Source organism: Meles meles, chromosome 20 (assembly GCF_922984935.1).
Source record: "Meles meles chromosome 20, mMelMel3.1 paternal haplotype, whole genome shotgun sequence".
Lineage (NCBI taxonomy): Eukaryota > Metazoa > Chordata > Mammalia > Carnivora > Mustelidae > Meles > Meles meles.
Window position 1 is genome coordinate 14,593,731 of NC_060085.1, and position 20,980 is coordinate 14,614,710.

The 20,980-nt window shown below is 55.0% G+C and overlaps 1 protein-coding gene across 1 annotated transcript; it reads left to right on the plus strand.

The window, feature by feature from the left end:
* The first annotated feature begins 5,500 nt into the window (after positions 1 to 5,500).
* TMEM59L (transmembrane protein 59 like) lies at positions 5,501 to 10,826 on the plus strand. The gene is made up of 8 exons (XM_045989868.1): positions 5,501 to 5,764; positions 6,764 to 6,920; positions 7,040 to 7,149; positions 8,269 to 8,421; positions 8,980 to 9,082; positions 9,590 to 9,707; positions 9,809 to 9,926; positions 10,180 to 10,826. The coding sequence occupies exons 1-8, from the start codon at positions 5,597 to 5,599 to the stop codon at positions 10,306 to 10,308; spliced, it is 1,056 nt and encodes a 351-aa protein (XP_045845824.1). The 5' UTR covers positions 5,501 to 5,596; the 3' UTR covers positions 10,309 to 10,826.
* Positions 10,827 to 20,980: the final 10,154 nt, after the last annotated feature.

Sequence of the window (20,980 nt, forward strand, 5' to 3'; positions counted from 1 at the left end):
CCCCACACCCTGGACGCGCGGGTCCATCGCTCTCTCGGCCCAGCGCCCCCCGCTTCCCATTTCATTCTGCCTCTCTTCGGTGATTTGCGCGCAGCCTCGGTCCCAGGCTTTGCTGGAGGGAAGACTGAGAAAAAGCTGGAAGGCAACGGAGTCCCGGGCCCTCGCCCGGGCTCAGCTGTCCCATTCACGCAGGACAGGGCTGAGGTTCCTCGGAGGGTTCCCGGGGACCTTAGGAGAGAGCTCCCGCGTGGATAGACGAGGAGAAATGAGTCTCGGTGGGAGCGGGGACCGGATTTGCCCAGGTCCCGCCAGTGGGACGGGAAGGATTCCCAGGAGAACCGTTAAGGAACCCCCCGACTCAGTGACACCCCTCCCCACGGAAACATCAGTTCAGCGGCCCGCGGGTGGGGTGCGCCACGCAGTGAGTAATCGCTCGGGCGGCCGCCGCCCGCCGGCTCCAGGTAACGCCGGCTGCCGGGAGCGACGCATAGTCTTCCTTTTTTTTTTTTTTTTTTTTCCCCTGCGCCGGGATCCTTCTCCGTGTTATTATTCTTGGCCACTGCTTGGGTTTCGGGACCCCTCCTGGCCCGAGCGCCTCACGCCCCACCGCCTTCCTCTCGGTCAGCACCCAATACGGCGCCCAAGATAGAAGGGCTCCCGGCCTTCAGGGTACCCGGTGCTTGAGACGAGATTTCCAGGGACGCCTCCAGCCCGGAGGTCTGAGTCTCAGCCCTGCCCCCAGCGGTGTGCCCAGAGAGAGGAAGGGCTCTATCTCCCCCTTACAGAGGGGTTCCCTTAGAGGCCTAGACCCTCTCTCCATATCCCTAACCAGCCAATAGGGTAAAAGTGTCTGAGGGTGACTCAGGAGCCCCCACCTTGTTTGGTCAAGGCTACCCTCCACCCCTCTTACTTGGATCCCAGCTCAGACCCCAGACTGTCAGAAAAAAAGAGGATTGGAGAACAGGAGGCTCTGCACACGTTGGAGGCTCTGCATACCCACAATCTGGATTCCTAGTGGGTTTTATGAGGGGGAGACTAAAGCCCTGGAGTTGTGCACTGCCCTTCGTAACCAGGCCTCTCAGCCTCAGTTTTCTGCTGTACAATGGGCAGCTCCCAGCCAACCTAAGGTCTTCTGTGAGAAGATGCAATGCTACAGAAGGTGTCACATTCTAAGCCCTTGGCACAGCTCCCAGCACTGGGGGGCATGTTCTCTTGGAGCAGGGGTGGTCCCCAGGCCTCGGTTTGTCACCTCTGAAAAACGGGGCCATAGCTCCATCTGCCAGGTGATGCAGAGGGTTAAGAGGCGGTGGCAGTTCTTAACTAGAATTGCGTTTCCAGGATATGCACACCCCCTCCCCCACAACCACTGCCCTGCGAAGTCTGACTCCTTCCCTGAGGACTTCAGGCTGCTTCTGGAGGGAAATCTTGATGTTTCCCCCCCAATCTCTGCTCTTCCCCCAGTCACCCCCGGGTTTCGGGGAAAAGGCTCCCCCATCCACCCAGGTGCTCAGGCCAGAGACCTGGAGGCGTGCGTGACAACTCTCTCCTTCGCTCATCCCCCACGTCCAATCCATCAGCAAATCCTGTTGGCTCTGATTCCAAAACACATCCCCATTTTGAGATTCTGACCCCTTCTCTCCACCCTGTCCAGGTCCAGGCCCCACCATCTCCCTCTGGGATGGTGCCCGGCCTACTCCTGGGCGTCCCCGGTGACCCTCCTGCCCTTCCTTGTCTGCACGACAGGAAGAGGAAGCTTTTAAAAGAAGCAAAGCAGGTCTTCTCTGCCCCACCACCCTATCCGCCCCTCCTCTCCTTTCCTCTCCTCCATTCTCCTTTTCCCTTTCCTCTCCCTCACTTTGCTCCAGCCACTGCAGCGCTGTTTCCCCAAACACACCAGGCTTGTTGCTATCACAGGGGCTTTGCAGATTTGCTGTTCCCTCTGCAGGGATGCACTTCCCCCAAATCTCCCCCCCCCCCCCCACGCCTTGCTTAGGGCTTTCTCTTCCATCAGGTCACGGGTCAAATGTCACCTCAGAGGGGCCCCCCACCCTTTCCAGGCACCCTTCATCCCCTTCTCCTTTTAAAATTGTCTTCGGAACACAGTTCTTTGAACATTGTCTTTGAACATTGTCATTCTCTTGAGACTTTTTTTCTTTAGACTGTGACTGCCCTGAGACCCATTAGGACCTCATGCTGGGCCCAGGTAGGGGCTCAATGAATATTTGCAAAAATGGAAGGGTGGAGAATTCTCAGTTCTTCCAAGTGGCAAGAAAACTCAGTCCTAGTGAATCGTGCTACCTGGGGTCCCAGTGAGGCCCACACCCCCTGACTTGCTCTGTGACCCAAGCTGGTAGCCATCCCTCTCTGGTCCTTACCTACAGAACGGTAAGGATTGTTTACCCAGTTCTGCCCTGGAGCAAGTTCTCTCCCCACTGGGTAACCTTCACTTCACACCTTTGACTTTAAGGAAAGAGATTTGACCCCCAGGTGCTTGCTTCCCTATCCACGGTGCTCCCAGAGGTTTAACCCCTTCCTTCCCAGTCCCGCCTTTTGCGCTGGAAGGGGAGCCAGCATTGACGGAACTTCTGGCAAATATTGACCCAAGTCCTTGAAGGCGGCTGGGAATGTACAGATGGAGAGAGGGCCCCACCTAGGACGGGGAAGGGCTCCTCCTTAGTCCGCACACTCTGCATCTAAGGATTAAGTTGAGGGCGAGCCTCTGGCCCTAGCTCCCTGTGTAATTGAAGGGCATTGAGGGGACCCTGGGGAGAAGGCAGTGATAATAGCACCTTCAGTGGCCCATAGGAACCCAGAGCCCGTGGGAGGGGACTCAGGGCCCCTCAGTTTGGGATTAGCTGCCCGTGCTCCAGGCCTGTGTTCCCAGGAAGCGGGGCCAGTCAGGGTCCAGACCTGGACATGGGTTTGGGACAGCAGAACTTAGGTTCAGGACCTGGGTGCAGGAGAAGGTGGGGCTTCGTCATTTCTACCCTGGAGCTTTAGCCTGGGTAACTGGGATGCCTAGGTTCAAAGCTTTGTGCACTGAACTTGAAAAATTCAGACCCCATAGGCAGTGGAGCTGGGGCCTCAGGAGTGCCGCCTAGGTCTAGGTCAGGGCCCCTGCGCACCCGCCACGGAGGCCTGGGTTCCCTGCCCCTCGGCTTCCTGGAGAACCTCAGATGTCTGGGTTCTAGGAGGTGCCAGCTGCGGTGTGTGTGAAGGGGGTAGACAGCTGTGCCCCTCCCCCCCCCCACTGTCAGCAAGCGCCGGCGCCACCGAGCCGTGCCTCCTCCTCAGCCTGTACCCGGCTTGAGGGTGGGGGTCAGCGGGGTCGTGGTGAGGGCGGCAAGGGACAAAGGGCGCTTGTCCGATGCCCGCCCTGACCTCGGCCGCCGCTTCCCGGACGCCCGGCCAGCCGCTGATTCACGCCCAGGCCGGCCGCAGCGCCCCGCGCCTGCCGCCCCCGGCCGGGCCGCCCCGGGGGGTAGGAAGTGGGGGGGGGCGAGGGGCGGCGCCGAGTCAACTTTCCCTCTTAAGCCCCGAAGGAATGTCGGCGGATTTCCTGAAACCCGACCCCGGCCGCCCGCCGGCCCTCCCGCCCCTCACCTGGACCTGCTCCCTCGGGAACGGCAGGAGGGGCGCGGGGGCTCACCTGGGGGGCCAGGGTCAAGTCCTCCTTCCGCTCCCGCCCCCAGCGGCCTCGAAGAGCGGAAAGGGGGGTGGGTGGGCGGCAACCAAGCCCTCTCGCTCTCCTCCAGCAACCTAGGCCAGCGCTCCAACCTCTCCAGCCTCAGTTTCCCCTTCCGCAAGAGGATGCGGGGAGTCTTTCCTTCCTGTTGCGCTTTAAGTGACGCCTCTTACGTCGAATGCCCCAACCTCCGCCCGCCTCTCTTTGCTTCTCTCGCTTGTATCCGGGCCCACCCCTTTTCCCACCCTGAGCCTCAGTTTCCTCATCTGTAAATTAGACAACGCTACCGGTACTTCCTTTTAGGTTGTTGCAAGAAAATACCTGGGAAGGGCTTTGTTTGGAATGAACGAAGTATAGTAATTGTGGAAGACGCTTAAGCGCGCAGGGCTCTGAACTGACATGTGTGGGCTTGAATCCTAGCTCTGCTGAGGGGTCCTGGAGCCTAAGTTTCCCACCTGTGAAATGGGAGACAGCATTGGTCTTAACCAATGGCTATTTCCCAAGGCACAGGCCCTGACTCGCGGGAGGTTAGACGCGGGGTTCCCTCGCTTTCGCGAAAATCGCGGGCTGGAGGCCCTTGCCGCAGGGTCGCCGCGGCGCAACCCAGGAGGGGCGGGGCGGGGGAGGGGCCGCGCCGGGCTCCAGATGTTCAGGGTCCGCCAGGCACAGCCGCGCCTGATTAAGCCACGTGGGGGCCTGCCGAGGCCGCGGAGATGAAAGCGCCGCGGCCGGCCAGGGGAGGGGGTGCGCCAGCCCCCCCCGGGGTCCCTTCCTCCTCGGCCGGAACCTGCGGCGCCCTCTGACCCGCCGACCCCGAGTGGCTGCCGCCCGTCTGTGGGGGCGGAGCGTAGATGCAAGAAGGCACGCGGGCGGCAGTGCGACTTCGGCAGGCACCTGCGCGGGGCTTGCCAGCGGGGGTGGGGGTGTGGGGGTGTGGTCTTTGCAGTGGTCCTAGGCTTAGGGAGGCGCCCGCCCCACTCCGCTACCTTGCCTGGCAGAGAGGAAGCTAGGGAAACCTCTTAAACTGAGATTCATGGGGCTCCAATCTGTCACCTTGGAGCGTGGCTGTTATGGAAGCCAGAAGTGTCCCTGTCCCAAGTTTTCCCACAAGAATTAGGACTTTAAGCAGCACTCTCACCCTGGCCTTACTTGCACCTCTGTGCCCCCCTCCCATTCAGCCCCGGCCGAGAGGTCCCCAGTTGGAGGGTAGACAGCTAGATCCCCCAGGCCAGTGGATCAGGGCTGGCCCAGAAGGGGGCTAGGCTGGGGGACCTTGAAGTGCCTGGGAGGGCTTCCTACAGGAGGCAGACCAATTACAAAGTTGCCACCCCTTCCCTTTCACTTGGGTGGCAAGGGACACGATGCCACAGACCTTCCAGAGGCCTTCACTGCCCCAGCGCTGACCCTCACTCACGTCGCTCCATCTCCGTGTCTAGCTCCAGCATCACTGCCCTCCTACCTCCTCTTCCAACACTCTCTTTCCCGCCTCGGGGCACTCGCTGTTCCCTGTGCCTGGACTGCCCTCCCCGCGAGGCCAGCTCAAATTTTGCCACCTCGGGGAGGCCCTCCCTGAATCCCCTGGCCAAGAGACACCGCATCCCATCACCCTATTTTTTTCCTTTTTGCCCCATAGCGCTGGCGGAGATCGTCTAGCCCGTGGATACGAGGGAGGTGTCATGGCACCCTCGAGATGGGACAGGCGGCGGGGATCACCGTCCAACTGCCCCGCCCCACCCGCACCCCGACAGTGCAGCAGCGCGGCTCCCCCGCCCGTTCTCCGCATCCCCCGCCCGCCCTTCCCAGGCTGCCTCGCTCGGGTGACGTCAGCGACCCGGTCCCCGCTGCCGCCGCTGCATCCTCGGTGCCTGCCAGGAGCCGGCGTCCCCCGAGCCCCTCGCTCCGGGCACGGCCATGGCTTTGGTCTCACTGATGTCGCCGCTGCTGCTGCTGCTGTTGCTGCAGCCTCCACCTGCCATCCCCGCGCCGCCCGCCCGCGACCCCTTCGCCCCGCAGCTTGGGGATACGCAGAGCTGCCAGCTGCGGTGCCGCGACCGCTATCCTGGTCCGCAGCTCTCGCAGGTGAAGCGCTGGCAGCGCCAGCCAAAGGAACGGCGATCTCTCCGGTGGGGGAGGGGCTGGGGATGCGGTTCCCTCCGTCGCGAGCGCGAGATAGGGGTTTCTCTGAGCGGGAAGGGGTCGGAAATGGGGGTTCAACAATGGAGATGGGTCCATCTGGTGAGGGAGGGACTGGGGTCCTTTCTATCGAGGCGAGCGCTGGGGTCGGGGGTCCCTCCGAAGGAGATGGGGGTTGTTCCTCCCGCGGGGGAAGGACTGGGGGGGGTCCCTCTGATGGGGGAGGGTTTGGAGATGCGAGTCCCTCCGATGAATGCGGAGTTGGGGGGGGGTCCTTCCAAGGGAGGAAAGGGGAGGGGATCGAGCCTTCTTAGGCCACCTAGCCGGCTCTGGCTGTGCTCTGCTGCGCAAAGACCCTCGGGGCGCCCATCCCCCACCTCCCTCAGGTCTGATGGTCCTCTCCTCCTCCTCCTTCCCCTCCTCTTTCTCTTTTCCTCCTCCTCTTCCTCCTCCTTCCACATCCTCTTCCGTACCCTCCCCAAGAGCTAGCAACCAGCCCCCATTCACATCCTCACCCACCAGCTGGATCTCCATTTTCCCAGGCCAGAAAAGATGACAAACCTCCTCCTCTTACCTCCTCCCTCCTTCCTCAGGCCTGAGAATCCCCCTCAATCTCTGTCTTCCTCCCCTGAAGCCTTGGCGTGGGGTGGGGTGGGGAGGGAGAAGCATTTCTCTCCAACTCATCCGTTTTACAACCATTGCCCAAATCCCTTGTCCTCCACGGTCCATTCCCCTCTCCTTTCCTCAGAGCTAAGAAGCCCTACTAATATTAGCCTTCCCTCCCCACCTCAATCACTCTGGATCTGGGCAGTGGTGGGGGGTGGGGGGGAAGGGAGGAGGAGGAGAGGACAACAAATCTTCTATCTCCTGCTCTGAGCCTGTGCTTCCAGGGCAAACCTCCCACTGCCCCTCCCCCTGGCCTGAACCCCATGTCCCCTCTCCCAGGCAGAGCTGGAGGAGGAGGACCCTTCTCAGTCCCCCAATGAGTATGACAGGGCTGTCCTGATCAGTGCTTGTGAGCGCGGCTGCCGCCTCTTCTCCATCTGCCGATTTGTGGCAAGGAGCTCCAAGCCTAATGCCACCCAGACTGAGTGTGAAGCAGGTGAGGGCCAGCGGGGGCCGGGGCGGGGGGTGCAGTGGCCAGGGTGGGGCGAGGTGGCCTGGGAAAGGTCACTCTCTAGCCACCCCTCCTGCCCCGTCCCCACCTCCTCCCATCCCCAGCGTGTGTGGAGGCCTATGTGAAGGAGACGGAGCAGCAGGCCTGCAGCGAGGGCTGCTGGAGTCAGAACCCGGAGCCGGAGCCTGAACCTGAGCCTGAACCAGAACAGAAGGTGGGCAGCCTCCCACTTGTGGCCCTGGGAACATCCCCCATCCTTTCTCTCCTCCCTAAATCCACACTCATGTCCTGAGTCTCCCAGGCTCTGTAGTCCATTCGGGGCTTACTAGGGATTCTCGATGGAGTCTTGTCTTGCCTCCAGCCTCAGTAATCATCTCTGTGATATGGGAAGGACCCTCCCCTCCCACCACTGTACAAGGAGTAAATGGCAGAAAACAGCTCGTGCTTATCAGTCATTGGTCCTGGTCCAGGCCCCAAAACAGCCTGTCTCAAATTCCTCATGCCACCTAGAGGCACCTGGGACAGTGTCCCTCTCATTTCATGCCCACAAAGCAACTGCCCGAGGTCACATAGTTAGGGCTGGGCAAGACCTACGATTTAGAGCCGGTACCACTAAGGCTGTGACCACACCTCACCTTACCCATCTTCAGTGTTATCAGAGCTAACTTTGTTGAGCCCCTACTGTATGCCAGGTGCTCGTCTAAGCACTTTCCTTTTGGTGAACAGGTGGCCGCTGTCATGGGGGGGGAGGACCCCTCAGAACTGAGTTTCAGGGAGGAGCTGCCCCCCACCCCTGGGAGAGATGACAACTGCTCACCCATCATGTCCATGAGTGAGTCTAGGAAACGTTGTGTTAGGGGAAACTAAGGCACAGGAAACCACCTGTCACAGCCAGAGACCCCTGAACTAAGATTGCCCAGAAAGCTCCTCACCTTCACCCATTTTCCTCCACCCACTCCAGGCCTTCATTGTTCACAAAAGCACGCTGTACTATATCACTCCTTTCTGTTCTGAATTCTCTCCTGATGCTGTCAAAATAAGAATGAGGATGTGAAATTTTTAATAACAGCAGCTACCATGTATTACACATTGGTGCTGTGCCATCTTTTAACTGAACTCTCATAACAACCCCACGACGGAAGAGAATCATCCCCATTTGGGGGCTCAGAGAGGGCAATCCCCTTCTCCAAGGGCAACAGCGAGCCAAAGACAGCATTCATGACATCAAGCCCCATTGCCCCAAACCGCTTAGCAAATTCTGGTTCCAGCGAACTCTCTCAGCTCGCTCCCCTACCTTGGTGACATGTCTGTGCCTTGGGCCTTCCCTTGGCAGAGAAAGGTCCTGGAAGCTCCAAGCGGGGCCCTTTCGCTCTTGGACTTGTTTTCCACCCTCTGCAATGACCTCGTCAACTCGGCCCAGGGCTTTGTCTCCTCCACCTGGACGTACTACCTGCAGACTGACAACGGGAAGGTGGTGGTGTTCCAGGTGAGGGGTCTGGCTGGGGCGGTGCCAGCGCGGTAGGTAGGTGATCGGGTTAAGAAGGTGGGATGCATTGGCTGTTGGCTCATGTGATGTAAAGTCCTCAGGTGATCAATGTTCGGACCCAGCTAGATTCAGGGGTTCACTGTCTCACTCCCCTCCTGAGTCTGCTTCCCTTTGTGGTTGAGCATTCCCAGGAAAGCTCTTCTCTCCTGATGAGTAGATGCCAGAGGACTAGGGTATAACATCTCTGAAGTTTTAACTCAATGGAGACTTACTCTGGTTGGCCCTGGTTCGGTCATGTGACCGTCTCTCATCCAATCCCCGTGATTCTATTGGCCTAGATAGCATTCCTACATCAGGAGCTAAAGGATTGGGTCCGCACTGAGATGCCCGCAGCAGCAGGGAACCACAGCCCCACAGAAGGTTCCCTCTGCATCGTGGAACTATGTGTCAGCTGGGCGTGGGACAATATAACCTACAGGGGACACAGAGATGTGCTTCCCAGGGCCAAGGTGGTGCCTTTCTAAATGGCTCTTCTGTGCTGTCTTGTTCCCAATCCAGACCCAGCCTGTGGTAGAGAGCCTGGGGCACGAGGGGGCCCGTCTGCAGCGAGTAGAGGTGACCTGGCGGGGATCCCACCCTGAGGCCTTGGAGGTGCACGTGGGTAAGGTCCGCGTCTAGACCAATGTTCCTTCCACAGGTAACTCCCCTGCCATAAAGAATCCTCGTGGCAAATGAACCCTCTAGGAATGGGATTTCATCTCTCAACTCTTAGGGTTCCTTGGTCCATCTTCCAGGGTTCCATGACCCATCTCCCATGATTCTGTGGTCCGTTTCCCAGGATTCCACAGTCCATCTCCAGGATTCTGTGATTCTTCTCCTGGGGATTCACGATCCTTCTCCCAGGCTTCCCAGGTCCACCTCCAAGGGTTCCATGGTCTGTCTCCCAGGGTTTTGTGATTCATCTTCCTAAGTTCCGTGGTCCAACTCCTAGGGCTCCCCGGTTCCATGGTCAATTTACTAGGATGCCACGGTCCACTTCCCAGGGTTCTGATCTCTTCCAGGACTCCGTGGCTCATTACCTTAGGTCCTGGCCTCCTTTCTCCTCTCCTGGCTGCCATGGTCTCTTGGGGAAGGCCTGGGGGCCACTAAGAGATGACCTGTCTCTCAGACCCTGTAGGCCCCTTGGACAAGGTAAGGAAGGCCAAGATCCGAGTCAAGACCAGCAGTAAGGCCAAGGTGGAATCAGATGAGCTGCAGGACAATGACTTCCTCAGTTGCATGTCCCGGTGAGTGGCAGGGCCCTGGGCGGGGGGATGGGAGTGTAGCTGGAGGGGAGGGTCTCCCAAAGCCCACTGGAACCGCTGAGTCTGTCTTCTGGGCTGGTCAGGCGCTCGGGGCTCCCTCGTTGGATCCTGGCCTGCTGCCTCTTCCTTTCCGTGCTGGTGATGCTGTGGCTGAGCTGCTCCACCCTGGTGACTGCACCTGGCCAGCACCTCAAGTTCCAGGTGGGTGGGACCTGGTGGAGGGGTGGGAGAAGGGCTGCTCCTTGGCCCTGAATTGGGCTGCCTGCTCTCCCCAGGAGACAAGGTCCCTTGACTCCTTGAGTGACACTGGGCAACTTGCTCTACTTCCTTATTAAGCTGGGGGGGGGGGTAACGCAAATCCTTAGCTGGGGTGACCTGAGATCGGGGTGGGAAGGAGCCTTGGCAGGGTGGGGGCTCAGTAGCCCTCCCTCCCTCTCTCTTCTTCCCCCTGCAGCCCCTGACCCTGGAGCAGCACAAGGGCTTCATGGTAGAACCAGACTGGCCCCTGTATCCTCCCCCGTCGCATGCCTTTGGGGATAGCCCCCCACCCTACAAGCTGAAACTGGACCTGACCAAGCTGTAGGTCTTGATCGGCCGATGCATCGCCCAGTGCAGGGGCTCCTTGGGCCTCGTTTGTCCTGTGTCAGGAGTCCAGGTCAGGGTAGGACCATCCTTGGGCTCCTCCACTCCCCCATCCTTCCTCTTTCTCCAGTCCTACCACTTGCCCCTCTGGGTCCTGGGATCGCCATGCCCCCGTAGGGTGGGGGGGGTGGGATCTGGCCTTGGTCCCTCCTTGCTCCCCCCTTCCCCAGAGCTTTCTACTTTTGCCTTCTATCTTGTAGCTTCTTGAGTATTCAAACCCCAGTTCTGTGCTGCCTCCCTCCTTCCTCCTTTCTCCCTTGGAGGGTGGGGGCTGAGGGCACAGGGGAACCACCCTGTGCTAGGGCACCCTCCTTTCCCCCACCTCACCTCCAGAGATCCAGTCCTAAGAGAAGAGGCCCCTGCGAGAGTTGGTGGTGGGCAGGTCCAAGCTGGGAAGGCGGCTGAGGCTGGGTTTGCAGCATGGGGGTCGGGAGGAATAAACCATGTATATAAAAGATATTTTGGACTGAGCCTACTTCTGTTTATCTTTCCATCTGCCCTTGGGAGAATAGCCTGAGCATGGTCATGGCCCCAGTCCACTTGGCCCTTTCTGAGTTGGAGACCACCCTGGGAACTCCCCGTGGCTTCAGGAAGGACAGCGCCTCTGCCGCTGCCCAGCCCACACCACACTTCCGACTAGGGATGTCCCCAGAAAAGTGGCCTTTGTTACCTGCTTGGACCGGATGAGTTGGTACCCCTTTCTTGCCTCTCTTTTGGGGTCTCTCCTCTGAAATGCACAGGTCGAATCTTGAGGAGGATGTTTGGTTAATGTTGCCGTCATCTGGCTTCCATTCGCCTTTCTTTCAGGGGTGGGGCAGAGCTCCATTGGGGGCAGCTTCCGGGCATTGACAGTGAGTCCTAGCCCCTTCCCTATCCAAGGGATCCAGACTTGACCTTGCCCTGTACTTCACATTTGAGAACAATCTTGCAGGACAGGAGCAGCCTACCCTGATGAGGCCACGGCCTTGGCTCTCTATCCTTCCTGTTCATTCTGCAGACTCCCAGAGATCCTTCCAGAAAAATCCCCTTTTAGCTTCAGTCAACTGGAGTGGTGTCTATCATTAGCAATCAGAGATTCCTGGGGAGAGTTTCGGATGAGGGGTGGGGTGGTCAGTGGGGTGAAGGTTTTCATAGGCCAATGGAGGCCTATGGGTGACAGGTGGGTGGGGGTGGGGTGTTAGAGGGAATCAGGTGGGACTGATTATCAGCCATCCACCCTTCACCTTGCCTTGTGTCCCAGGAGATCCACTTGGGCTTTGTGCCTTCTGCTAGAGTCAGCTGGGGAGGGGATGGGGGTGGGTGGGGATCAGCACAGGCAGGAGGTAGGAGGAGAGAAGACGGAGAAGTAGAGTGTTTCTCTCCTGGTGTCCTTCCCTACATCCTCCAACCTTCAGCCTGTGCCTGGTCACAGCTCCCCACCACTGCTCACCTGGGGTGGTGCGCCCCTCCTGTCTGTTACCCAACCCTGCCCACACCTTTGCAAATAGCCCCTTCACTACAATTCCCGAGGCATCCTTTCTGAGTAGCTCCTACTTCCTGCCAGGACCCTGTGTGATACGATGAGCGTCACCATCCAACATTCAAAGACAATTTCGCACCCTTCCCAGGTATTGTTCTGGGTCCTGGTGGGGTTTGAAGGCACACCCTTGGAATGTCACCAAGAAATGATACATGGGTGGAGGTAAAAAGCAGCTGAAGACCAGTGCCGCCCAGTAGAACTTCCTGGAATGATGGAACTATTTTGTCTGCAACACCCCAGCCACGTCACCTTATGGGTCCCTTGCTATGCGGCCAATGTGACTGAAGTACCTCATTTCTCATTTTATTTGGTTAGGGTTAGTGTACATGTAAGGTTTTTCCTCCTTTTTTTTTTTTTTTTGGTGATGGTAAAAAAATAAATATCACATATTTTAATCAGTTTTTTTTTTAAGGTTTATTTATTTTAGGGGAGGGGAGAGGAGAGAATCTCAAGCAGGCTTCCCACTGAGCAAGGAGCTCAATGTGGGGCTTGATCTCATCACCCTGAGATCATGACCTGAACTGAAATCAAGAGCTGGACGCTTAACTTACTGAGTCACCCAGGCACCCCAAATTTTTAATTTTTTAATTGTAATTTTAATTTTTTTAAAAAATTATTTTTTGAGAGAGACAGAGATAGTGAGAGAAAGCATGAGCGGGAAGGAGGGGGAGAAGCAGACTCCCAGCTGAGCAGGGATCCCAATGCAGGGCTCGATCCCATGGGATCATGGCCTGAGCCAAGCTTAACTGACTGAGCCACCTAGGTTTTACTATTTTTAAATTTTTTAATTTTATTTATTTATTTTTAAGTAGGCATCACACCCGGTGTATAGTGCAATGTGGGGCTTGAACTCACGACCCTGACATCAAGACCTGAACTGAGATCAGTGGTCGGACGTTTAATTGACTGAGCCACTAAGGAGTCCAAATCTCTACATGTACCAGTGAGGCACGCCCCGAATCTGGCCACATGAACATCTCACCACATCTATGGAGGCTTTCCCCATCGCTCCCTGTGCTCCAGCCACTTCTCTCTGGCTTCCTGGAGCCCACCCTGTTCTTTCCTGCCCCAGGACCTTTGCATTTGCATGTCTCTATGCCAAGAACTCCCCCACGGCCCTGCTCTACCTGAGTTCTCATCTTAAAGGGCTCCTCCTCAGCAAAAGACATCTTGGCCTTTCAGAGTGGACCAGCATCCCCTGTTATCCCCATGTTCAGCTCCTGCCCCTACATTTACAACATTTATAGCTAATTAATAATCACATGTTTCAAGGTTGGCCTGCCCTTTTTTTTTTTTTAAGATTTTATTTATTTATTTGACAGAGAGAGATCACAAGTATAGAGAGGCAGGCAGAAAGAGTGGGGAAGCAGACTTCCCGCTGAGCAGAGAGCCCGATGTGGGGCTCGATCCCAGGACCCTGAGATCATGACCTGAGTTGAAGACAGAGGCTTAACCCACTGAGCCACACAGGCACCCCCAAGGTTGGCCTGCTTTAACGTAATTTTAAAAAACTCCGTGAAGGCAGTTCCCAAGGTTCTCATATGTGACCTGGCATGGAGCAGGTGATTACTAATTATTTTTGCTTAAATGCCTCCCTATTTCTCAGACTCTAGAAGCAGCCTCACCCGGTCAAGTCTATTCCCTACATGGGGTTAGATCTTGTCCCTCCTTTCCTGACCCCCATGACTCCCTGTTACCCTTGGACACCACCTGATTTCCTATTTCCCTTTTATTAATTTACTTTTACAAATTTTTGGAAGATTTTGGGGCGCCTGAGTGGCTCAGTGGGTTAAGCCTCTGCCTTCGGCTCAGGTCATGATCTCAAGGTCCTGGGATCGAGTCTGCGTCGGATTCTCTGCTCAGCAGGGAGCCTGCTTCCCCCTCTCTCTCTGCTTGCCTCTCTGCCTACTTGTGATCTCTCTCTCTCTCTCTGTCAAATAAATAAATAAATAAACTTTTGGGAAGAAGATTTTATCTATTTATCTGAGAGAGAGAGAGAACACGAGCAGGGAGGGGACAGAGGCAGAGAGAGAAGCAGACACCCTGCCCAGCAGGGAGCATGTCAAGTGGCTTGATTCCGGGACCCTGGGGTCAGGACGTGAGCCAAAGACAGACACTTAACTGACTTAGCCACCCAGGCGCCCCAAGATTTTTATTTTTAAATCATCTTTACACCTAACACAGGGCTCGAATTAATAATCCCAAGATTGATTAAGAGTTTCATGCTCCACGGACTGAGCCAGCCAGGCCACGCCACTCTGTGTTGAAAGGCTTTCAGTAGGGACACCTTGGTGTCTCAGTTGGTTAAGCATCTGCTTTCAGCTCAGGTCATGATGTCAGCGTCCTGGGATCGAGCTCTGTGTCTGTCTGGTTCCACGCTCAGTGGGGAGTCTGCTGCTTTCTCTCCCTCTTCCTCTCCCCCACCCCCGCTCATGCTCTCTCCGTCTCTCTCTCTCAAGTAAATAAATAAATAAAACCTTAAAAAATAGAAAAATAAATGTTTTCAATACTCCAACCTGGCAGCCACCTTTCCTGTTATATTCCTCCTACCTTTTGGTCTGAGGACAAAATGGGTCCTATCCTCACTGTTTCCTGCGGTAACATCAACACCAGTCAGCGGTCCAGCCTCGAGGCCTTTGCTGTAGCTGCTCCTTCTGCTTGGAAAACTGTCGTGGGTTTGATAGAAATCTACCTGGCACTTGTTGCTCTCTTCTTTCTTTCTTTCTTTTATTTATTTGACAGAGAAACGGCAAGAGAGGGAACACAAGCAGGGGCAGTGAAGAGGGAGAAGTAGGGGGAGAGGAGAAAGGGAAGCAGGGGGAGAGGAGGGAGAGAAGCAGGTCCCCTGCCGAGCAAGGAGCCCAATGCAGGGATTCTGACCTGAGCTGAAGGCAGACGCTTAACCAACTGAGCCACCCTGGCGCCCCTCTTTTCTTCCTTCTTAACTGAGCTCTGGTTTGGTGTGACCAAGCTTGTGTGGCTTAGGGGAGGCTGAGCAGCCTGACCCGAGCCTTCTCAGGCACTGGTGGAATTTACTGGGACAGAGGCCCGCACTGTTAGCTGGGGTTGCTGAGCTGGGAGGATTGGTTACCACCGCAACAGAGGGATGGAGAGAGACCACATCTTCATGCCGTTGCTGCAAGCCCTGGATCCACCCCATCCCCTTCTTGCCTTATGCCAGTTCACGTCGAGCTTCTTGGAACTGAAAACTTGTGACTGGTCCCAATCTTTTCATCTCCTTCCTCTCTCTTGGGATGGAGTCCCCAAGGGCAGAGTAATTAGTTTGTTTGTTTTGTTTGTTATTTGTTTGTTTGTATGTTTTGCTGCTCTGTGTCTAGGGTATGAATTCTGGAAGCTCTGGTGACCAGCCCCGGGCTGAGGCCAGAGCAGGTGGCTCATGGATGTGGAATGAATAACGCCAGGTGGTGTAGGGGAGAAACTATGAGCGCTGTGGGTACGTGGTGTGGGGTAAAGAATCCATGCCAAATATGTGGTGAGTGATGGTTTCCCAAAGAGTTGGCAGCTGACTTGGTTGGGCTTTGAGGGATGGATAGAATCTGAGAAGGCAGGGTGTCCAGATATGGGGCTGTATTAGAGGGGTCCCAGATGTGTGTGTGTGTGTGTGCGCATGTGCAGAGAAAAGTAATGTTCACTCATATCATCTACCCTTCTGAGGGCTTTGCTTACTGCCCACAAGGCCCGCATGGCCTGGCCCCTGCCACCTCCTGTCTGCTTCTTCCTCACTTTCCTCTCTTCTTGATATAGCACGCACCTCAGGGCCTTCGCACTGGTATGCCCTCCACCTAGAATTCCTTTTCCCTGGATAATCTGGCCCTGGCCCTGGATTCATTTTTTTTTTTTTTATGAAAACCTTTTTTTTTTTTTAAAGATTTTATTTATTTATTTGACAGAGAGAGATCACAAGTAGGCAGAGAGGCAGGCAGAGAGAGAGGAGGAATCAGGCTCCCTGCGGAGCAGAGAGTCCGATGCGGGGCTCGATCCCAGGACCCTGAGATCATGACCTGAGCCGAAGGCAGCGACTTAATCCACTGAGCCACCCAGGCGCCCCTGGATTCATTTTTTTTTTTAAATCTGATTTTCCTTCCTCTCTGAGGCCTCCTGTATCAGCTCATCATTGGCTAGGTCTTTCTCCTCCATTGACTTGTTTATGGCTCTAGGATCATCTTCTTCTCTACCTCAAACTGGATGCACTGAAGGGCGTGATTGGATCTGGTGTGACCTTAGCACCCAGACCACTGGACTTTTGAGGAATCCCCCAGCAGGACCACCTGGGAGCTCTGGGGAGACACTCCAAGTGCCAAGCCGACGCCCTCAGTCCCCTCTGCTGAGTAGCTCCTGGCCCCTTCTGGAATCTCAGGAATGAGAGGGCCCTTTGCCTCTGTCCAGGGCTCTTCCAAGGGGGAAGCACCAGCTGAAGGGACCTTGTGAAAGAGCTCCCTCCAGAGCCCTCTGAGCCCCAGTTTCCCTGTCTGTCCCCCTGCTCTGTGAATCATCTGGGAAATTGCCCCCTCCACCCCTTCCTGTGCCTTCCTCTCGCACTGATACAGGCCTCATGGAAGGTGGGTGGGTGGCTGGCGTCATGGCATAAGGCAGGAGCATCCATGTGTCCCTGAAGTGTAGCGTTGCTATGGCAACTGGCGGTCCTGGTTCCCTGGTGACAGGCCCGAGTTCTGGGCCCAGAGGTGGTAATCTGTCCAGGAAGGGAGGGAGGAGCAAGGTGTGCCTGGCGACACTCATAAACACATGGAGGAAAGGATGGGGACTAGAGGTGCCCGGGTGGCTCAGTCATGTAAGCATTTGCCTCCCGTTCAGGTCATGATCTGAGGGTCCTGGGATTAAGCCTCGCACGGGGCTCCTTGCTGAGCAAGGAGCCTGCTTCCTCTGCTCCCTCTGTTGCTCCCCTTGCCTGTGCTCTCTCTTGCTCCCTCTGTCAAGGAAATAAATAAAAATCTTAAAAAAAAAAAAGAAAGAAAGAAAAAGAAAGGATGGGGACTCATGTCCTTCCCTCGGGGCAGGGGTGGAGGGACAGTTCAGGCTGGATCCCAGGTGGGGGTTGCCCGGTTCCTGCTCAGGGCCAGGAATGAGCCCAACAGGGAAGCTGAAGCTTGGCGGGGAGGGTCCTTTAGCACGTAACACTGCCCACCACCCCCTTCACACCCAGTGCTGCCAGGCTCCCCGGGGCTCCTGGCACTCTCCCTCCCCAGGATCCCCTCACAGGTTGTTCTCTCTGCCTAAAAGTTTCTGCTCTCTTCCTGGCCAGTTCTTCAGCCCAAATATCCCCCTCTGACCTCCGGGCTCAGCCTGGCACTCTAAGTCACTACGCCCCAAATCAAGCCTCTATCATGTTGACAATTAAGTTATTGCTTCTTTGCTTGTGTGATGATTGGTTTAATAGATGTTCCCCCTGCCAGATGCGACACACTAGCAGTCTCGGTCACAGCTGTGTCCCACACACCAAGGAGGCTGCTTTCAATACGTCATTGTCGACACTCTCCCTTCTCACTCTAAGCCTTGCCCACAACACCCCAGACAATGTGGTCTCATCTCTGTCCCTCAGGCTGTTTCTGGCACCAGGCTCAGACCCTACACATTACTTCCACCTGGAATGTTCTGAAACATTCTGGGCCCTTCTACGATGTTCTGGAATGTCCCAGAACATCTTAGACCATTCTGTCCCCTGCTTTTATGAACGCTGGGACATCACCTTCTCAAAGAGGGTCTCCCCAACCTCCTAGTTAAAGTAGTCCCTTGTCTACCTGGTCACTCTCAGCCCATTGCCTTTATGACAGTTACCACCATTTAGAAAGGCCCTCGTCACTGGCCCATTTGCGTGTCTCAGGTTTGTCTTTCTTCTTGTAATATACACAACAGAGTCTTCTGTTATGACCCCCATGCTATTGAATGGAGGGATCAGGGGTGAGACCAGGAGTTGGGACAACTCTGATGCTCTCCTGCTGGGACCTTGGGAGAGTTACTTACCTCTCTGAACCGCAGGGTCTTTCTTTTTCATCAAGGTGTAATCTGCAAATGGCTAGGTGTGCCCATTTCACAGTTCCACGAATGTTTATACTCCTGTGACCCGAATTCAGAGCACCCCCCAGCCCCCGGGGGACTCCCTCATGTCCTCTTCCAGTTGGTCACCTCCCTGAGGTAGCCCTGGGTCTGACCTCTATCACCTTGGCTCCATCTGACCAGTTTCATTTTTTGTTTGCTTTTTAATAAGTCGGCTTTAATGAGATGTAATTTACATCCAACAACAAAACCATTTTTAAATGCCCAGTTCAACGAGTTTTGACAAATATAAACCTCCCTGGTGCTCCATTGCCAAGACATAGAATGTCTCTATCACCCTAAGTGCTTGTGCCTCTTTGCATAATAGCCTTTCATCCCGGATGATCTGTCCCCTGTGGCCCCAACCTGTCACAGGTTAACATGGCCTGTGTGTGAACTTTACATAAACGGAGTCATATTGTGTGTCCTCTTTGTGCCTGCTTCTTTAACTCAACATTGGTGACATCCACCTGTGGGATGTACACGGTGGTGCTTGGTTCTTCTTCCTTGCTGTATAGTATTCCATTGTGTGATTGTGTCACCGCTTGCTTACCCACTGACCTGTTGACAGATCTCTGGGATATTTCCATTTGGGGCTCTTGGAACCACTTGAGTTCACATCTTTGGTAAAACCATACCTTCCTTTCTGTTGGATAAATACCTGTAGTGGGTTAAGTGGTATCCCCACTTAACTCATGTCCACCTGGAACATTAGAACGTGACCTTATTTGGGAATAGAACCCTTGCAGATGTAATTTAGCTAAGGATCCAGAGGAGATAGTAATAACGGTTTCCTTCCCTTCGGGGGTATGGGGAGAATACACAGTTTGGGGCATTGAAAATACTCTGTAAATGTAAATGATTAAAAAAAAAAAGCGACAACCAAGATGCAACTTGTCTCCATCTATCTTTATGATTTTATTTACTTGACAGATAAAGATCACAAGTAGGCAGAGAGAGAGAGAGGAGGAAGCAGGCTCCTCGTGGAGCAGAGAGCCCAAAGTGGGGCTTGATCCCAAGGCCCTGGGATTATGACCTGAGCCGAAGGCAGAGGCTTTAAACCACTGAGCCACTCAGGCGCTCCTCCATCTATCTTTAAAGTTGAATTTTTCTGCTTGTCCCCAGCTGGAGTCACACACAGATGGGGACCATCACCTCCCGTAGGAAGAGCCAGTAGAGGCTGGGTTCCGGGGTGATGGTGGGGATACTGGGAGGCCTGAGAAAGGCCACAGGGCTGAAAGTGACTAAGGTGAAGCCAAACATAATCAACACAGGAGAACCCCATTCATTCATTCATTCATTCATTCATTCATTCATACATTCATTCATTCACCAACAGATTTGCTGCCAGTTGATGTAGAATGCAGGAGGCTAGAATCCTGGTGAGGTCCCAACCTAGACACAGGCTAGGCAGAAGGAAAATAACCCTCCTCTGCTGGGCAGCCAGGAAGGCTCCCTGGAGGAGGAGACCTGTGGTGGGTGTGAAAAATGTGGGAAGATGTCCAGAGACCTCTGTGTCCCTCACCTCCCTGGAGGCCAGGAGTCTGAAAACAAAGTGTTGGCAGGCATGCTGCCTCTGTAGGCTCTCGGGGAGAAGGTTTCTTTGCCTCTTGCAGCTCTGGTGGACACAGGTGTTCTCTGGCTTGTGACAGCATCACCTCAGTCTCTGCCTCTCTCTTCACATGGCCTTCTCTCTGTTTGAATTTCCCTCTTTTTTGTTTTGTTTTTTTTTTTAGATTTTACTTTTAAGGGGTGTCTGGGTGGCTCAGTCATTAAGCGTCTTCCTTCGACTCAGGTCATGATCCCAGGGTCCTGGGATTGAGCCCCACATCGGGCTCCCTGCTCAATGGGGAGCCTGCTTCTCCTTCTCCCATTCCCCCTGCTTGTGTTCCCTCTTTCGTTCTCTCTCTCTGTGTCAAATAAATGAATAAAATCTTTAAAAAAAAAGATTTTTTTTTTAAATTTTAATTTTTAAAAAGATTTTATTTATTTATTTGACAGACAGAGATCACAAGCAGGCAGAGAGAGAGGAAGGGATGTAGGCTTCCTGCAGAGAGCCCAATGCGGGGCTGGATCCCAGGACTCTGGGATCGTGACCTGAGCTGACGGCAGAGGCTTTAACCCACTGAGCCACCCAGGTGCCCCAGAGATTTTATTTTTAAGTAATCTCTACACCCAACGTGGGCCTGAAACTCCCAACTCCGAGATCCAGAGTCAAACACTCCCGCTCCACCGACTGAGCCGCCCAAATGCCACCCTCCCCCCCCACCGCCCTGACTTTCCTTCTTTTTATGAGGATACCAAGTTATTGGGTTTAGGGCCCACCCTACTCCAGGAAGATCTCATCCTGAGATCCTCACATTAATTGTATCTGCCAAGACTCTTATTTCAAAAAAAGTCTTTTTGAGCCTCCAGGTAGATACGTCTTTGGGGGGACACCATTCACCCAGTATACTGAGAGTGTTTGTTCAATGTCTTTTCAGTGAGACTATTCCCCCCAGGGGCGGGACTCTCTTCCTTTGGTCTGGTATGAATGTCCCACGTCTGTCCGCTGCAGGGTCTGGTGAACAGGAGGCCATCAGTAAGCTCTTGCTGAATGCCTGATTAAAAGAAAGGAGAAAACAGAGCCCCAGCATGGGGCCCTGGAGAGGCCTTGAGCCTCAGAGTCAGAGAGTAAGGTTCCCATTTCTTGCTCCTGAGCCTTGGCAGCCTTCTTCCACTCTCTGTTTCTTCTTTCCCTGTTTTGCAAGGTCATCGTGAGGACCAGAGGAAAAGTCTGAGGGTCACCAGGCCCCAATAGGACCCTAGGAGATGTAGCTGTGGTTGTGGTAGGAAGGGACACAGGCAGGGAATCTTCTAGACTGCAGATAAGTTAGAGAAGGTGGACCTAGCTCAGACCTGCCTTGAAGGACGCACTGGAGGTGCTGCCAGCTGAAGTGACAGAGAGCCCAAGATCAAAGGCAACTGTGTTTATTCTTCATTGAGCCCACGCATAATCCTGGAAGGAAGTGGTCTATATGCT